Here is a 19,606-nt window from a genome sequence, read left to right as displayed (position 1 = left end):
TCATGGGTTCAGTACCCACAGTGTGCTGTCATGGGTTCAGTACCCACAGTGTGCTGTCATGGGTTCAGTACCCACAGTGTGCTGTCATGGGTTCATGCTCTTGCCTCCCCAGTTCCTTCTCTCAGTGGCATCAGAAGGACCCAGAAACTCTTTCCCCACATAGGGAAGAGTTCTGACCTTCAAAGTAAGGCAAGTTCAGCACTGTAAAAAGATGCTGACAAGATAACTGAGTCATGACAGTTTAGCCGTGTGTGTGTGTGTGTATATATATATGTACATATATATATGTATATATATATAAGCACGTATTTATGAAGACACAAGTACACCTCTGTACTCAAGCACGAGGAGACTAGAAGTCATTCTCGGGTACCATTCCTTAGACTTTGTCCACAATTTCTTTAAGACAGGTTGACTTAACCAGGGGACTCAAGGGACCTGCCTGTTTCTCCCTCCCCAGGGTTGGGATTAAAAGCGCATACCAACATGGTAACTTTTTATGTGAGTTCTAGGGATCAAATTCAGATCCCTGTGATTGTACAGAGAAATGGCTAGACTCAGTTGTCAACTTAACATACCTGAGAAGAGAAACTCTCAATTGAGAATTTGTGCCCAGCTGGCCTCTGGACATGTATATTAGGCACTTTCTGGATTGGTAATTTTTGTAGAAGGACCCAGAACATTGTGGGTGGTCTGATTATTTGAAACATGGACCTGGGCTCTATAATAAAGGTAACTGAATATGACCCTGGGAGCTCATAACAGTAAGACTGTTCCTGCATGACTTCTTCTTCAATTCCTGCCTCCAGGCTCCTGTCTCTATTAGTTCCTGCCTTGACTTCCCTTGATAAAGGACTTTTAAGGTAAAATAAGCCTTTTCTTTCCCAAGTCACTTCCGGTCTTTGGTGTCTGTCACAGTAACAGGAACCAAACTAGAACATGCAGCAATCACTTTGCCAACTGCAACACAACTGATTAATTTTGTGATCAGGTTGATAGATGACATTGGTCTGACAGGTGACGTTATGCTTTCATTTTATTGCTTTTTGTAGTAACATGATTTAAGTAAGGGTTATAGAATCTTCTATTCCATTCTTCTTCAGAGCTGAACCTCATAATGGGATGGAGAGGGAACGTGTACCAGCTGAAAAGAAAAAAATATATAGAGAGAGTGAAAGAATCCGAACTCAGGCAATAGTCATATATTTAATAAGAAAGGAGCATCCTTTATGAATATTCTTTGAAATCACAAACATGTGTTTGTTTACAAGGCTCTCTGTTGAGATGTTAACCATGCCTCAGCACAGCAATTTTCAATGAGACTCTCAAAGGAGACTTTTGGAAGGTTACAGAGGTTGTCTGTCTAGTTCTTCCTGAGAAGCTGACACTTTTTTGCCCCTTCCCCACCTTAGCCCTTTAAGACTCTGTTCCTCTACAGTCCTGGCTAGCCTGGAGCTCACTGTGTAGCCCAGGCCAGCCTAGAACTTGCAGCCATCCTATTGTCTGAGCATTCCAAGAGCTGTGATTACAGGAATGTGTTGCCTCACCAGGGTTACCTTTCCAGGGACTCAACTGTCTCTCTTTTCGGATTCAGACAAAAGAATGCAGAAAAGCAGAGACTTGGGGGTCTTTGGGTTATTCAGAAACTGAACAGTCCTGGCATGATGCAGTATTCCTGCCCTGAAAATAAGAATCGGCATCTAGAGAAACACACGAGGACCTGAACTGGCTACTATAAGCTCCTTAGTGTATGGACTAAGTCAGAAACAGATGTTTGACACACTGGAAGGAATAAGCCATGGAAGCCAAGTATCACATCAAGCTTTAATATTTGACTGAGATAGAAATGTTTACCTCTGGTGTTTTATCTTTTTTTATTAGCAGCTCCACTTTCATTACCAATATTTGAGCCCTGGGAGGGAAAAAAAGAGAGATAAAATCATAGGAAGAAAAGTTTGAGATAGTCGTGTTTAGGGAAGCACACTTATCTGAATTTTGAATGAAGATATAAATCATGCACACACAAGAAGGGGGAGGGGGAAGGAAGACAGAGAGAAAACATTCTTCGAGTAACCTTGAGTAAAGACACTGAAGTCTTTTTATGTCCTACAAATGAATTCATCTATCTTTTTAGACAGCCCTTAAGGATGCACTTGGGCAAATGCTAGATGGAGGTCAGTGTCCTCTAAAGAAACAATATTTTAGCAAACGCATAATTTTTTTAAAATTTAACTGATATTTTTCTTTTACTTTTAATCAACTTTTTGCTTATATAGATCATAATTTTTATTGTGTTTTCAAAGATTAAGTCACTCAGCAAAGTAGAAGACTCTCAAGCAGGATGAAATATGTGTCTAAGGTGTGTGCCTACAAGTGTTCGTGAGTGTGCATGTGTGTGCATGAGCATGCATGAGTGTGCACATAGCTGCAAAATACATCAGGAGCTGCTGGGAAAGAAATAATAAGAAAGAAAGTTAAAGATTTCATCTCATGCTCCCCAGAGTCACCAGCTGGGGATGACACTCTCAGGTACCAGGGTTTCACCATGGCAGGTTCTGCAGATGCCACAGTAGTAAGAGGAGCAGAACCAGCTCCCTGGTCTCCCCCACTTCCTTACCCTCAACTCTCCAAATGCTATCAACTGAGTGACCTTGGAAAGATCCAGAAAGAGCAAGCAGCCACCTTAGAAGCCTTCCTTTCCTAGTACCATTGCCCTCCTCCTTTCCCAGCGGGCAATGAATTCCTTGGCAAGTCATTTTGACTCCATTGTACTGGTGACAAGAGAGGGTTGAGGAGTTAGAAGCAATGGTGTAAGTCTAGCACAGTTATTTACAGAGGACGGATGCAATTTTGTCTAAATATACAGAAAAGACGGCAAGGATGGGAACCAAGTTTGCCTGACGGTTTTGTTACACTGGAGTTCCTACTGTGGACATCTAAACTTCAGTTTGGTGATAACTGCTCTCAAACCCAAGGGTCCTCAGACTTGACAGAGAAGAGCAAGAACCAGTAGGAAATTCTATTTTGTTCATCCTTCCTGAAACACCAAAAGAATTTCAGTGGAAAAAGAGCAAACCTCTGAACGGAAGCAGGCTTCGGGCTCCTGCACGTCACTGCACTTCTCCCGGGTGGCACTGAACTTTGTGAACAAACACAGACGCTCCTCAGCCGTGATCTCTGGCATCCACTTCACTAAGTTGATGATAAACCTGAGCTCACAGACACCCAACAGAATCAGTCAATGACTCCTCTCTGCAACCCTGCTTCTTCCAAGTGTTCGTTATAGAAACACACATGTCCTAGGTTCAAATTCATGAGTGTAAAAGTTCAAAAATTCCATTTCTGCAAGGGTCTTATGGAACTTTCTAATTCATAGAATGAACTCTTGGGAAACTATATAGTCACAAACAAAAAAAGGGGACCTCATTGAACATAGTAGATCTGCTAGAAGATTCATGTCTATATCAATTCCCTTCCCTCAGCTAATGCTGTTTCTATTACACTTGGTCCAGACAAGTGTCTGCATCCAAAATCATGGGTTTTATTCTTGGCATTTAAACAGTACCTTAGAGAATAAAAGGAAAATCCCTGCCCCTTTGTGTCTCTCCTGTTTTAAAACACTGAAATTCTCAAGACAAAACTCCTTATCATGGGAGATGGTGAAGTAGCTCATTGGGTAAAGGTGCCTGCCACCATGGCAGACAAGCTGAGTCCTGTCCCAGGACCCACAGGACGGAAGGAGAAAAATCAACCACTCCAAGCTGTCCTCTGACCTCTCAACTTGTGTACGTGGTGGTGCGTGCGGTGGCATGTGCCCATTCGTGTGTGCACGAATTACAAATTACTAAATAAATGTACTAACATTTTTAAGTATCCACATCTTCCTCTCCTAAAAGGAAAAAGAATCCATTTCATTTGCACCTGTCCAGTAGCTCTCTGGCTCACTGCCTGACCCTTCTTTCCAAATCCCAGCCTGGTGGAAAGACGCTCCAAATTTCCAGTAAGAGAAGAAGAAAGCTAGATGTTTGTTTATAAACAATAGTAGCAAATATGCCATTTTGTTTTGTGGCTAGGAGACTAAACGATTTGTTGCACAACACAAATTGGATCAGCCTAGCTTTCAAGCTAATGTTTCTGAGTCAGATGTACCTTCGGGGTGCAGGAAGGGGCTGCGAGGAAGTTTGTACCTGTGTTTCTTACTCTGAAGGTCCTCGTCCTCCTTATGAGCTTGACACCAGTCTGCACGCAAAGCTGGTATAAGCGCTGAGACCGATGGGAGCGCATAGGTGGTGTCTGCTTCCAGATGCAAAAAGCAGTGCCTTCTGAAGGCGAAGTCGGCTCTGCAGCAGTGGTCCACAGCGGGATTGATAGTTCGATTTTCATTGACGCCACATAAATCTCCGAGAACTAATTCTGCCTATACCCATGAGAAGTGGAATGCAGATACGATTTAAAAACTCCAAGGACACTTAAAAAACTACATATGGGTAGATGAACAGCTAGTACTGAAATCACTGGCAACCTTGCTTAGGAAAACATGGGTACTCGCGAGACTGTGCCGTTGTACTGTGTTGCAAGAATTGAAAGGCAATACTACAGAAATTCAACCCATAGCAATTAAATACCCACAGATTATTTTTTTTTCAAGTTATATACACAAAGTTTCTACTGTGTACAGGGACTCTTGAACAGCCACTTCAAAGTGACAAGCAAACATGGTTTTTGGCTATATTCCCCTCCTGGGTACTCTTTGCCCAATTCCGAAAAGACTAGGCACAAAGCAGCATTTCTTTTCTGCACTTTGGGGGCATAGTGCAAACACCATAACACTATTTAAAATGGTAGGGTTTCTGGTTTGGGATGTAGTGCAGGGGTAGCCCGCCTAGCATATATAAGAACTAAAAGAAGAATCCTTGAAAACGACTTAGAACCTTCTCTTCTGATATTCAGGAATTCAAATGGTGGACCAAAAAAGAAAGTGATCTTTCTTACTTGGACAACGTTGAAAACAACAGAGAAGAGTAGAGATCTCATATTAATCAACGAGGAAGGAGCAGGTAAGAAAAGTCAAGTACCAAATCTGCAATCCCAGCACCCAAGGGTCAGAGGCAGGAGGATCACCACAGGAGCAGCCTGGTCTAAATAGTAAATTCTAGGCTGGCTAAGACTTGACAGGAGATTATCTCAAAAACAGGAACAGATAATAGACAGAACCCCAGAAGATATGTTAATGTGGATGGGAGTGAAATCTCGTTGGCCCCTCCTCCAGACCTACAGGCAGTTGACATCTCGGGGAGAGGAAGAGTTAGTCTTCCCCAGGGGTGAGTCTCCCTAATTAGTTAACTAACGAAAAATGGTCAAACTTAGAAGCATTGCATCCAAGTAACACTGAACAGACTCATCAGGCTTTATTTATACATTTATCCTTGTGTGTGTGTGTGAAACAACAATAATTAAAGAAAAAGAGGCCATGAATTTGGAAGGGAGTGGGGGGCAATGGTGTAGTGACACTTTAAGAACCACAAACTACAAAAAGAAGAATCAGGTACATGGGCCACACTCACCAAGTCATCAACGCAGGAAAACTCTTCACTTAGGGTGCAGCAGGTTGTCAACGCGGCCATCATTCCCTCACTGAGGGAGTTCAGTTCTTCCATGGAGAGCTGGGGAGCTATCTTGGTGAACTTGACAAGGTAACTGAAAGAAAACACACCGTTTTGGTTCTGGATGATGGCAGATAACTGTTCTTTCTCGAATAGCTACTGCACTCCAGATCAACCAAACCCATCAGAGATAGGAACATTCAAACACCAAAACATTGAGATCCCCAGGCTGTGTAGAACATCCTGAGCTGTAATGGCCTTGGCCAGCAAATAAAGTTCTTGAAGTAGGTTGTGTTAATAAATAATAGGTGTGGTTTGTTTAGGTAAAAAAATCTAAAAGGAGCATTTGGCAGACGTGTTAGGAACAAGATAAAGAGAGCTAAGGACCTTAAGTGGACTGAGGTTGACATCCTAGCTAAGAACAACTTTACAGGAATAATGAAATCATGCTTGAATTGAAGATGCTGAACTTTAACAAATCCAATACTAGCATGATCATTATTTTTAAATCTAAATGAACTTTATATTATTCTTGAATTCTCATAAAAGCACCAAAAGGGTAAATATTACAATGCTAAGCAAATCCACTGATAATTCCGTTATTCTAAGCTAATCATTGGTTTCCCAGAAAACAGTAGCCACCTGAAGTTTTATCCATTCTCCTCTCACACAGGACAGAATCCAGGAATCCTGATTTGAAGGGGAGAAATCTAAGTTCACAGATACTAAAGCGTTACAGGAACACTCTGTCTAGAATCTAACATTTCTTTCATTTGTGGCCTCATTTCTGCTCAAGGACTCACATAAAGACTCAGTGTGAATGCTTGAGTTTTATGCTCTTGTTCCTTCTCGGAGTTGATGAATTGCATAACTGAAGGACTGACCTAATATTCTATATTCGAAAGATTATTTGCTCCTGGTCACAAGTGTTAGCCCAGTGATGTAGACAACCTACTGGAGTTTCAAGGAGTCCTTATCCAGCTCCTGGAAGTGTTTGCATTCTTGTTGAACCATTGCAACGCTTTTCTTAGTCGTCTCATTGAATTTATCCTCCTGGAAATTAAAAGCAGTCGTCATGGCAAGCATTTCATCTAAAACTGGACCGAGTGGCAGGTCAGCTTGTTTACAGATTACATCCAAACTCTAATTACTATGTACTTTTCACCAAACAGAAAGAATTTTAACTATTCAATCACAGATAAATGATTCAAATACCATCCTTTTTAGAGATTTAGGAATTACATGGCAAAATTTGAATTTTATCTTGGCAATATCTGTACCTGATCCTCATCTATGAGTGGCCAGAGAAGTTGTTCTCTGCATCGTTAGTAAAGGAGTGTAGCTTTGTGGACGTAATCAGCTTTCTGAGGGTGACCCAGCTAATAACTTTGCTGTTGAAGATTGTAGGTGTCTTTATCCTCATTTGTGTCTTTTCCTGTCACCTAGCTTTAACGTTTAAAGCCTCCCATAGTTGTCTTCAATTATATGGACATTTTTTGTCACGGCATAAATTGAGCATTTTCATGGGGGGTATGAGAGAGAACCTCACTGCAAGCCATGGACACAGGGAGACAAATGTGTCCCCACTGAAAAGTGAGAATTTCCTCGTACCGTGATTCATCCTCAGATGAGCAGCAGAATAGCTTGTGAATGACGGTGTCAGAGCATAAAGGACAATTCTAAAAGGCTTTTTTCTTAAAAAAATAAAATAAAATAAAACTTTTTTCTTATTACATTGCCTAGATTTAAATGATTATACACTGATTTTCACAGTATGTGGAAGAAAAATATAAAATAAAATAAAAGTAGTATATAACAAAGGAATTGTGAAAAATTGCCAGACACTTCTTTAATATATGTAGTTATATTTTATAAGTATATGAAGAGAAATGAAAAGTTATTCTTTTCAAAATGAAAACAAGAAACAAACACAAACAAATTTTTATATAAAATTTAAAATAATATATCAAAACTTATATGAGATTTTTTTTAACTGAGAATTTCATAAACTTTTGATCATATCCACTTTTTGGTATAGGAAATTTTTGATATAATTTTAAAAATCAAGCAAGTACCTAAAAGCCTGATCTGCGTGTGAAATGCGGGCAAAGGCGATGTTGACGCAAACACACTCAAGCGCTGCTCTGCGACTTAACTCGGGAGAGAAAAAATCTTCTAGAAGTTAACAGCAGTTTGTGTCAAATGGTTTTAAAAGTCTGCATATTTTGACCCCGTTACCCCCTCAACTGATGCTCTATCCTACAAATATTCAGGGAAATGTGGACTAGATTCCCATCTACGAATCACGTGCAGAACTGCAGACACGCTCCAAACATGCCAGGGCCCACACACCGCGAGGTAGCAGACGAGACAGTAGTGCACCTTTACGACAGAGCACCAAGCTTAGGGAGGGAAAGGTTTTCTATGCTAGGAGCTGGGAGGCGATGCTCCCTGGGACCTGGGCAGGGAACACAGTCACTTTACCACTTGAATTGAGCCCCACACTGCTATTTCATACACTGACATTCTGGGCAGAAGAATAAATCTCTGTTGTTTAAGTCGCTAGCTGTTTGGCCACAAGAGGAAACAAATATAGCACCGTGTAGTATAAAATGGAAAGTTTCCTGTTATACTAACAGGTCCAAGCATTTTCCAAGAAATGTACTTTTTCGATATTATTTGAGACATATGCAAATACAAAAAAAGAAATATGAAAGAAAATATTTAGCATATTATAATAATAATTCTACAGTACATATGTTGTATATGTATTGTATAATTATAATCAGAAAGTTTTAATAAAAAAATGATCCCTATTTTTGGATTTTGGAATCTATATCAACAGGACCTACTGCATTGCGGTAGCAACTTGCTGGGTTTTCTCTGCTGCAACAATCTTCCAGGAGATCCTTGTACACTTTAGCAATTCTTAGAAGCTCTGCTGTAGAAAAGTCAGTATTTCTCCTGGAGTATTCATGAAGAAACCTGCGCAAGACATTTATTATGTTAGAACTCACAGAAAGAACAAAAGACCCAACTCTGCTTTCAATGAATCTAGTAAGATCTAATACCATGTCTGCTGTCAAAGCTAAATCTGGAATTTAGTCTGTTCATAGAACATTTTACACAAATTATTTCTGTAATATGTTGCAGACTAACATTTTTTCCTTGTCAGAGAGGATAAAATTGTTGGAATTATTTAAAAATAACTCTTAGAATAGCTCAACACATGATACTGTTGTATCAAAACTATGTCGTGTCTGAAGGATTCTAAGTCAACGGACCACAGAGAAGTGTGAACACCTGTGTTGAGTTGCTCTGCTACTCACAATAACTAAGAGATGGAGCCACAAGCAGATGAATAAGAAAATGTGATACATACACAATGGCATTTCTTCATCCATAAGGAAAAATTAAAATCATGACATTTGCAAGAGAATAGAGGGAACTGAGGATCATTATTGTAAGAGAAATTAGCCTGACTCAAAAGGACAAACACTGTGTGCTGTGTGCTTCTGTAAATACAGAATCTAGATTTAAATGTGTGCGTGTGTGTGTGTGTATGTGTGTGTGTGTGGGGGGGGAGGAGAGAGAGAGAGAGAGAGAGAGAGAGAGAGGTAACTAGAAGAGTTCAACAGAGGTCAATGAGATTCACATGATTTAAAAGCAGAAGGAGAAGGATTGTGGGGGAAGACGGTGGGCAGAAAATGGAGGTCAGACGATACAGGAGGAGGCGATGGAAGAATGGGATGAATAGGAACCAAGTACAGGGACACATAAATATGAACATTCCAGAATGAAAACCACCACTTTGCACTGACTTTAAAAATCAATACTAACAGCAAATAAAGTAGATAGTTTAACTTGCCCTAGTGACAAATAAGATTCAGATTTAGTCCTGTGGCTTACAGTCCACTAATCTTCCCTTTAGGAACTGTGGGGTGACATTGCTGGACAGTCTAGCCTATGACTTCCTAAGACCAGAAACCTGGGGTCAATTCCTTGCTTTGTTGGTTTTACCTGTGAAACGTGAACAAGCCACTTAACTCCATCATTTCTCATTTTGCTCATTCAAAACACCAGGGGAGATTGTACTTATTCTATCAATTCAATCAAATGTAGATTTTAGAATTAAAATGAATAGTCTGAATTATTTAGATATTTAGCCTATTGCATGGCACATATAAAGCATTCAGTAAACATTAGCCATCACTGCAATATCATTGTTGTTCTAACTGAACAGTGTAACTAATTGCAAACCATGATCTTTATAAATTGTTTTATGACAGTGAATTACATGGTGTCTAATCCCTCCACCCAAAGTAGCCAGAATAGAAATGTGATAATTTTGTTTGCCTTCTAAACTTTCAATAGAGAGTTATAGTACTCAGTAAAGAAGCTGTCCTGGTTAGAATCTCGTTCTTGACATATATTTTCGTCATCAGTAAATCTGAGATCTCTGGTAGATAAGTCATCTGGTTTCTCTTCTTTGTTTGTGTTAATGACGCAGGCTTCACGTTCTGTGGTTTCCTTTCCACAGCACTCTTTGATTTTATTCGAGATGAAATCTTGTTTTGAACAAATATGTTCCATGACCTGGCTCTGCATGGAATAAGGACAAGAGAAGTTTTGACACTCAGATTTTCTTCCAGACTGGCTTCTTCTTCATAAAAGAATGGCTGTTTAAGAAAGCCAACCCTAAACATCACATTAGTACCCACCCTATCAACAGAACCAATCATTACTATAACGGTAGCACCCATCAACGGATTAGATAAAAAAATATTCACATAAATTCTACACTGGCTTAATATTCATGAAGTTTCACATTAGTGCAACACTTTTCTTCCCTTAGGATTTTAGGTCTTATAATCATAAAAAAGTGGTGGTGGGGGCTCTATCATAAACTTACATTCATTGTTAAGTATTAGTGTTTTAAGTACTTTCTCCCCACTTCGCTGACACATTGAAATCTTTACTTCTTTAAAATCACTGTATTTATCTACTGAGTCCTAGGGAAGTGGGCACACATGCCTGTCATGGCACACACGTAGAAGTCATAGGACAACTTGTGGACTTTGGTTCTTTCCACCATATGGGTCCTAGGGACAAAACTCAGATTCTTGGCCTTAAAAGCAAGTATCTTTACCCACTGACAGCTCATTGGTCTTACTGGTACCTTATCTTCTAATATTGCTGTACCCCATGAGAGTTGTCTGTGCTTTCTGTGGTGGCCACTGAGATCATAGCAACACATCTCATCTAATCTAGTTCTCTTGGGAACTAAAACTATCTTTCCAAGGATGTGGCAAAACCCACAGATATTTGATGAGTGAATGAAACATTGGTTTGGGGACTAGAGGGCTAGATCAGAGGTTAAGAACATGGACTGATCTTGCAGAGGACCCAGGCTCTGTTCCTAGCAACCACATGGTGGCTCATAGCTGCCTGTTACTCCAGTTCCAGAGGATCGAAAGCCCCTGGATTATGTACTCACTTGCACAAATGTGGTACGCATATATGCATGCAAGCACATGCACACACACATACACACACATAAAATAAATCTTTTAAGGAAGGAGGGGATCTTAAAAGGAAAGGCAAATCGACTATAGTCTTACAAAGGGACAAAGGAGAAGCTAGAATAGGAGGATTCAATGAGGAGGAGGGTGAAGGGCAGAAAGAGAAAGATGGAAGAGAAGAAAAACTATGGGGAGAGACACCTAAAACTAAAGACCTACTGAAAAATCCATGTGACACCAACTACTACAGAAGTATCCTGAAATTCATACAGGAATGAAAGGGATTTAAATGGGGCTACCATACAACAAGGGAGAAAATGCCCCAACTAGACATCTTAGGCTAACAAGTAAAACCCCAGTAATATGAACGGGTTACATCTTGTTGAGTTGTTGGCCAAAGGTGTTCCAAAGATCTCCCCCAAACCTAGGCTATTGTCAGTTCTGTGGGTTGCTTTCCACGGCCATATTCCTGAAGACACCATTTACTTCTGCCATTGAGCATGGTGGAATCTAGCTAGTGCCCAGCTGGATTCACCCCTACTGACTGGTATTCATGGTGCTGGAAGGTACCATGAACTCTACCAGGAGAGAAACATATTCATCAATATCACCCAGTTACAAAGCCTGTACCTACAGAAGTCACCTGACTGCAGGATACACTGGTACAACAGTGGCACAGATGATATGCGAGCAACCAACCACTTTTTATTGGATTTAAGGCCCCCTCCATAAGACGGAACCCATACCTGACACTGCTAAAGTGACCTGTATCACCAATAATAAAAACACAGAGACAGATGTTGGAGCTCAAGCTGAAGATCAGAAAAGCAAGCAGCCAAGACACTAGGGAGCTCTTACCTCTACAAAAGCTTCAGACTGAAAGAGAGTGAGTTCCCATCTCATCCTACCTTATATTCCTCTCTAGTTCTGGGATTAAAGGTGTGCACCACCACCACCTGGCCTCTATGGCTAACTAGTGTGGCTGCTGGGATTAAGGGTGTGTGCCACCACTGCCTGACATGTATGGCTGGCTAGCGTGGATAGCTTTGCACTCTGATCTTCAGGCAAGCTTGATTCATTAAAATAGAAATAATGTGACCAAGAACCTGAGACTAGACAGGCCATGAGCCTAGAGGAAAACCTGCAACTATATTTGTTTTGGTAAAAATGAATATAGCATTGAAATGACTCCTAATGGCAAATCGTTATACCCGTAGGTCAGTGCACCATAGTCAACCCTCATCAGAGAATCTCCTTCTTGCAATAGTTGGCAAATACACAAACTCACTACTGGCCAACGTACAGAGAGTAGGAGACTTTGGAACACTGGCTCCTGAATGGGATGTCCTTATCAGATCCTTCCTCTCAAGGTTTATGGCTCTGTGTGGAAGAGGAAATAGGAAAACTATAAGAGCCAAAGGCTGTAAATGACTCCAAGAAAACAGAGACTTCCAGACCTAGGTAGGGAAAGGGAGCACAAAGTCCCAGCCCTAACCAAAAAGCTTTTGCAACTCATACTTTCAGAGAGAGAGAAAATCAGTTTTCTCCAGTGAAGTGTCACCGGGTGAATCAATCACACTCCAGAGCAGGCCCCGTGCTCAGGAATGGCTGTTAGTCACCACAAAACGAACTCCATGTGTGTATGCATGTGTGTGTGTGCATGCATGTGTGTGCATGTGTGCATGCATGTGTGTGTGTGCATGCGTGTGTGTATCCATGTGTGTGTGGGTGGGTGTGTATATATCAGTGTGTGTGCCTTTTATTTTGTTTTGGTATTGCCTTTTGGCTTCTTTTGTTTGTTTTTGTTTATTTTTGAGAGAAATAAAGAACATAAAGTTGGATGGGTCCGGAGGTGGTGAAGATCAGGTTGGGGGAAGGGAAAGAATGTGACCAAACTATATTGTCTGAGAAAAAGATTGATCAGATTGTCTTTGTCACACAGGACTAATTTTCAAAGCCGATGGCTCCTAATCCCCTCTCCAGACTCCCTACACCTTCAAACTATCCCACACTCTCTGGGCACTTCAGGTCTCCTGATTGAACTCAATATATCCCCCTATCTGGAAGCTTCTGGTGGACTGAGGACAAAGGACAAGATGAGTTCCAAGGCCAAGGTGAGAATGAAATAGGAGCTGATACAACATTTCCAGTGTTCATATCTCATCTGAAGCCAGTATTGTTCTAGGCAAAGCACGTTTTAAGTTCCTGAGAATTTATTTCTATTTTCAGTGAATGACAATTTAATTTCTTCCATTTCTCCATAAAGACATTAAAGAGGAGGAAATTTGAAATACAATATGATCCCTTAATTTCAACTACAAGCCATAAAAATTTAAATTATTATACTAATTTAGTATATTAGATTTAACATTATTAAACCCACATTTCCATAAACAACCAAATGCTACAAGAATAAATTACGAGTGACATCCCTTTAATTGGGTTACATTTGAGAATAAAATAATTTGGGAGGACATTTTCTGTCTCCTACTTAATTTAAAGCAGATATTTCCCAAATCCTAAAATTGAAATTATTTAAATAATTAAAGCCTTCACAACAAAGCTTAATTTTAACTAGGAAGAAATTTACAGGTTTTGTTTTAGTTTTTAAATTTTTTCCAACTTAATATTTTTATTGATTATTTGGGAATTCCATACAATGCACACCTATTACACCCTCCCACCCTTGTTTCCCCCATAAAGGGGGGGGGATAAAAATAGCCCACTGGATCCTGGTAAAACTCCCAGTGGCCAGCCCCTCAAAGACAACTGAGTCCTTACACACCTCCCCTGAAAAGGGGAAGAGGTGGGGAGTTACACTTCAGCCAGAGGGCTGGAGAGATGGCTCGGGATCAAGCACTTTCCTTGTAAGCATAAGGACATGTGTTTAAGCCCCAGGGCACACACTTTAAATCTGTGTATTTTTAATGAGATTATGTTGCCTTTAAAGTGTGTGAACAATTCCAACTCTTCGGCAATATGTTTACTGGTATATTCCTTAAAAAAAAAAAAAAAAAACACTTTAAGGGGTACCAGATGCTGTTGGGGTGGTGATGTGGGATTTCCCTCTGCATGCTGTGAATAGCATTGGTTAATAAAGAAGCTGTCTGGGGCCTGTGATAGGACAGAGCCAAGCTAGGCGGGAAAAACTAAACTGAATGCTGGGAGAAAGGAGGCAGAGTCAAGGAGAAACCATGTAGCCATACTGGAGACAGACACCAAAACTTTACCCAGTTAGCCACAGCCTCGTGGTAATACACACCTTAATAGAAATGGGTTAAATTAAGATGGAAGAGCTAACTGATGAGAAGCTAGAGCTACTGGACCACACATGATTCAATTAATAGAGTTTCTTTGTGGTTATTTTGAGTCTGGGCAGCTGGGAAGGAACAAGTAGCCTCCTACAACAGGGTGAGTACAAGAATTGGGGAGATGTTGGTCAAAACAAAATTTTGGATCTATAGGCAAAATAATTTCAGAAATTCTACTGTAGATTGTGCATCACAATATTGCACTGAATGTCATAGCTATGAGTAATTTCATGTGATAATTAGAATATAAAGTTAAAATAACTATTATAATCAGTTTCTTGTCTTCTTTGAGAGAAATTTACCTGTCTTCGGACACACTGCACAACATCCCCTTCACAGCACTCATCATACATGGAAGAAACATCTTCTAAGATAGAAGTAAGGTCCTTAAATCCAATCTTGGGGAACTTTTTACTGAATGCAGCAGTGTTTCTGGAAAGATCATTGATAGGCCACTAAGATCATTTGATAGCCAACAGATGAAGAAGAAGGTCCTTTCTTATGTAACACAAATTGTATAAGTATCAAAGACAATTGATATTATGATTTTTGCACAGATGTTCTTATCAAATTGCTGATGGTATTGTTATAGTCTCTATGGTCTCTTGGCAAGTTAAAGGCTGGGCATTTTGCCACCTCCACCCCCAATTCTCGATTCCAACTATAAATGACCTGAGAAAGTCTCTGTCCCATATTTACTACAGTCAAACATACCATGTGAGCTGATGGCAGATATAGAAAAAATATTGCACACACTATAACATGTGAACTTATGGCAGTTACAGAAAAAAACATCACACACACTTCCCAAAACGCATCTCAGAACAACTTCCTTTCCCTTGGCAACCTCTCAACCTTATGTCTTTTCTCATTTTACCTTAAAGACCTTGTTTTGAGCTATCTATGTAGGCTCATCATTTCCAAACCCTTAAGACCCAGGAAGTTTACAAAAAAACTCATCAGCTATTTAATAGAAACAATAACAACCAAAAAATTGTGTGCCACAAGCAAGAAAATAAGAGACACAGTACGAAACTCACATAGAGTTTAAGACTTTGGGTCCAAATTTTATAAGGGCTCCACAAACATTTCCTTGGTAAGAAGAGGATGCTTTTAAATATTGTGTGATAGGAGTTGCCTGAAAGATAAAGAAAATTCTGTTGAAATTAGAGCCAAATCTCACTGTTTTCATATTCTAATTACATGTAAATCAACAACTCTAGAAAATTTCCAGCTACAGAAAACACTTGGAGTTTTATCTTAGTAAATTTCCATGTTGAGAGAAATGTGTATCTTAAAATGTGGATTTTAATGGCACATTAAAAGTGGAGAGCTAGTGTTCCTGATGTGATTGCACTTGGTAAGAGAAGGCTTGTTGCAGCCTGTCCCCTGAACATGGCTGCCACTACTGGCATAATTCCATCTTGTGATTAAAGCCAAAAGAAAGTTTGTCATGGACAAGAGGCACCATGTCAGCATTTACCCTGGACATTCCCGCACTTGGGCTTTATTCCAATTTACAAGGAAAACAAAACCCAAAGTGGAACCCTGGCAATCGGTGAAAGTCTCTCATAGGCTTCGGGTAAATGGTGCACTCTATCAGTGGGTGACCAATGAACTTACCATCAGTGAGTGTGGTAAGATAACACTGAATATGGCAGACATACTTTCTGTAATGTTTAGTTTTAAGTCAAGATCTGGAGCTGTGGCGTTGGTCATTTTCATCCCCTTGATGAAACAAGCGTGGTACCCACCTTGGCCTGAAAGCAGGTGGCTTTCTCCTGCTCCTCACAACACCTGGCCGCCGCCTCCTCAAACCGAGCAGCCACAGTTAGAAGAACAGGGGAGAAGACAAAGGGGTATCTCCTGGCAACCTCATACATATAGCTATAAAACACAAAGGTTTTTAAAAGAGAGAAGGGAAAGGGAGAAGGAGAAGGATGATTGACAAGGAAAAGGAAGAGGTGGGGAGAAGAAGGCAAGAAAAACGAGTTGTAAAAATGAAGGGAAGGTTAAGAAAGGCCAACTATTGCCCGAAAGTTCAGTAAAAAGCAGTGTGACCGAGTCACCAGAACCAGCCGTTTCCAGCCCTCGGCCTCGGAGCTGCTAACTCCAATTTAAGGAAGACTTTGGCAGTTCTCATCCTGAGCACTGAGCTGTGTGTATTCTCCTCTCCTCCCTCCTTCTGACATAGGAAGCCTGCCTCGCTACCGTATTAAAGAACAATAGCCGTCTGAACACGCCACATCCAGGATTCAAGGACCATACCTCCTTAAATTCAAACAAACTTGTGGTTGTTTCAAAGCACAATAACTTTACAAAAAAAAATCTTTCCTTCTGCAATCATTATTGCAAAGAAATTAAGTCTTCCCAAGGTAAAACGTACAACTGCTTTTGGGAAGAAAACACTTCCATCCTCATGTGTCCGAGCTATTAAATGCTGTGTCTACACCTCTGTGCTGAGGGTCATCTCATCAGAGGATTGAGGGAGCTAATGTAAGAGTCTTAAGAGCAGGGTCTCTGGCTACAGTCTCACTGAGTACAGATCCCAACACAATAAACATTGAATAATGACCTCATAAATTAGTCTGTTCCTCAATGGATCCAGACATGCAAAAATAGAGAAAAGCAGAAGATGGTTGGAAAACAAGATTTTAAAACTAAAAAAGAAAATAGATAGCAAGAACAATACTACAAATCCTTTTGATACCAAAATTAAACTTACAGATTTAGAAAAGATCCACTGTTGTTTTTGTAAGCTTGGCATTCCTCTTCTGGATCCAGAGTAGGGAAAGGGGGAAGAAAGCCTGTGTTAGCTTTCTTGTTGTAGAAGAAACAGAGGCTCCTTGCAACGCTGGTTTTACTGCAGCAGTGAGAACAATTGTACTTCTGTGGCAGTCCTTCCGCAGCACAGATCATGTCCTGGATGACCTCATTCTGCAAAGCAGAGGAGAAGACAACGTTCTGTCCTGGCAAAGCTTTTCCACCTCCTGAGGAGGCTCAGGGGACGCAAAGGACAGCGCTATCTTTGGGGTAAATGTTATCGTTTCAATGATTATCTACAGAATGATTTTATCTATGGCCTTAGGCGATCATCCCACACTTTAAGAAACTTCATCCTGTAGCAAGCATCCTGGTCCTATTTCTTCAATGCTTACATTTCAGTTCTAGAATAGACATCACCATGTGTTCCTTAAGCTTGTTGAAAGTGGTCTCTGGGAATGAGGAGGCTCTCCCTTGTCTCAGCTTCAAGCATATTTATTTCAAGTGTCCTCTAAAATTCCCTGTCTGAGACAGGCTGGCTACCTAATTCTGTGACAGGAAGAGAGGAGACCACAAATGCCTAAGGATATTAACCACACTGTGCTCTTCCTCGTAGAGGTTATCATTGTTCATCCCATGATATAAAATGCCCGCAGTGGGATGAGAAGGCAGATGCTCACTCATGGAGGAGCCAGATGCTCTGATGTCCTGCAAAACTCATTTTCAGGACTGCTGGCCCAGTCATTTCTCTTGAGTGTTTCAAGCATCCAATCTAATAATGTCATTTTTGTTTGTTCTCTGCATTGGGGCTGTTCTGGCCACTTCTCCTAGCTATCGTAAGCCCACACCTCTACACAGGAAACTCTATGTGTCTAGAGCACCATTCTCAGACCTTGTTTGGATAAGAATGCCACGCAGTTTACTTACTGCTGTTTTTGAACACTCCGGAAGTGTCCCATCAGCCAAGCACCTATCCCTGTAAGCCATCATGGCTTTCGCCAGCATTTCCACCTCATCAAAGGATGCTTCCTGTACATACTGGGCAACCGCGATGATGGTCCTGCAACAGTCCACGGAGGACACACAGTGATCTTCTGCAGAATTTCTAGCTGGGTCTAAAAATAGCTCATAGAAATGGATAATGTATTTACTCTTAATATAGCTGCCATTTAATTCATTTGTCTTTGAGAAGCATTTGCCTTCCTAGCATGTCTCAGACAACAGTAGAGCAAGCCCCATAACCAAAGGGAATCCAGAGCAACTCACAGGTATGCTGTGTTCTCCTCGATGAATTTCTGGATAGCTTCGAAGGGATTTGAAAAGCAAGAATAGTTAGGTTATTCCATATCCTTATATTTTAACACTTTCCCAATAAATGGCTTTACAGGTTATTCAAGTGTGAAACTATAAAAGACTTATGGACTGGGCAGTGGTGGCGCACATCTTTAATCCCAGCACTCGGGAGGCAGAGGCAAGCGGATCTCTGGGAGTTCGAGGCCAGCCTGGTCTACAGAGCTAGTTCCCGGACAGGCACCAAAGCTACAGAGAAACCCTGTCTCGAAAAACCAATAAATAAATAAATAAATAAAATAAAAGACTTATGGTAGGAATATTTTAACATGTTTAATAAGGAATGTAAAAGTCACACACACACACAACAAATATGAAACCTTATCACAGCTGAGTATGTATTCAGGAAATATAAAATGAACTTTTTATTTAAACTAAAACTAAACAGATTTTAGATTTTCCAGTAGTGGTTTGCTATTTCCATCTCATGTGTCTATCGTTTATATATCATTTACAAGAGGAGTCACATGAAGATTAGTAGATCAGTAATGTCATCAAAGCAAGGTATAACAATATGCTTGGTGGCAGCCAGGGTAGTTTTTAGTGCTAGTCATGTGATCGCTAGCTTTGCCCAAAATCACAGATTCCTTCTCAAATCACAGAATATTTATGTTTTCCACATGGACTACATTTTGTGGTGCTTGTCTTTTATAAAATATTGTTCTTGGCACTAGGAAACAATCAACAATGATCAATAAAGACACCTTTCTTGAACCTCAGTTTCCTGTGCACTCACATGACTGAAACACAATTTAGAATATAAATATTCATTGTGAATGCTTTGTAATCCTTAAGCAAAGGACCAGAAAAGATTTAGGAGGAGTACCACATGAATTAAGACTGAAAAAGTATTTTAAAAATCACAAAATCACACTGGGAGAGTAAGATTCCCAGTCTTTTTTTTTTCTTTTTTCTTTTCTTTCTTTTATTCATTTATTTATTTATTTTTTGATTTTTTTGAGACAGGGTTTCTCCATAGCTTTTTGGTTCCTGTCCTGGAACTAGCTCTTGTAGACCAGGCTGCCCTCGAACTCACAGAGATCCGCCTACCTCTGCC

At 40.3% G+C, this 19,606-nt stretch overlaps 1 protein-coding gene across 1 annotated transcript in view; it reads right to left on the bottom strand.

Annotated features, from left to right (window-relative positions):
• Positions 1–1,017: 1,017 nt before the first annotated feature.
• The window catches only part of Afm (afamin), a 20,390-nt gene continuing 1,801 nt past the window's right edge, over positions 1,018–19,606 (bottom strand). The window contains exons 2-15 of the mRNA XM_005359474.1: positions 18,466–18,502; positions 18,127–18,259; positions 17,162–17,373; positions 16,191–16,323; positions 15,477–15,574; positions 14,739–14,868; positions 9,991–10,205; positions 8,456–8,588; positions 6,559–6,656; positions 5,565–5,697; positions 4,188–4,417; positions 3,077–3,209; positions 1,855–1,912; positions 1,018–1,144 (exon numbers count right to left, since the gene is read on the bottom strand). Of these exons, the coding sequence (XP_005359531.1) occupies positions 1,865–1,912; positions 3,077–3,209; positions 4,188–4,417; positions 5,565–5,697; positions 6,559–6,656; positions 8,456–8,588; positions 9,991–10,205; positions 14,739–14,868; positions 15,477–15,574; positions 16,191–16,323; positions 17,162–17,373; positions 18,127–18,259; positions 18,466–18,502 (1,733 nt within the window). The 3' untranslated portion in view covers positions 1,018–1,144; positions 1,855–1,864. The remainder of the gene's footprint in view (positions 1,145–1,854; positions 1,913–3,076; positions 3,210–4,187; positions 4,418–5,564; positions 5,698–6,558; positions 6,657–8,455; positions 8,589–9,990; positions 10,206–14,738; positions 14,869–15,476; positions 15,575–16,190; positions 16,324–17,161; positions 17,374–18,126; positions 18,260–18,465; positions 18,503–19,606) is intronic.

The sequence above is a fragment of the Microtus ochrogaster genome, linkage group LG1, assembly GCF_000317375.1.
Source record: "Microtus ochrogaster isolate Prairie Vole_2 linkage group LG1, MicOch1.0, whole genome shotgun sequence".
Lineage (NCBI taxonomy): Eukaryota > Metazoa > Chordata > Mammalia > Rodentia > Cricetidae > Microtus > Microtus ochrogaster.
This window is presented reverse-complemented; position numbering and strand designations above follow the sequence as displayed.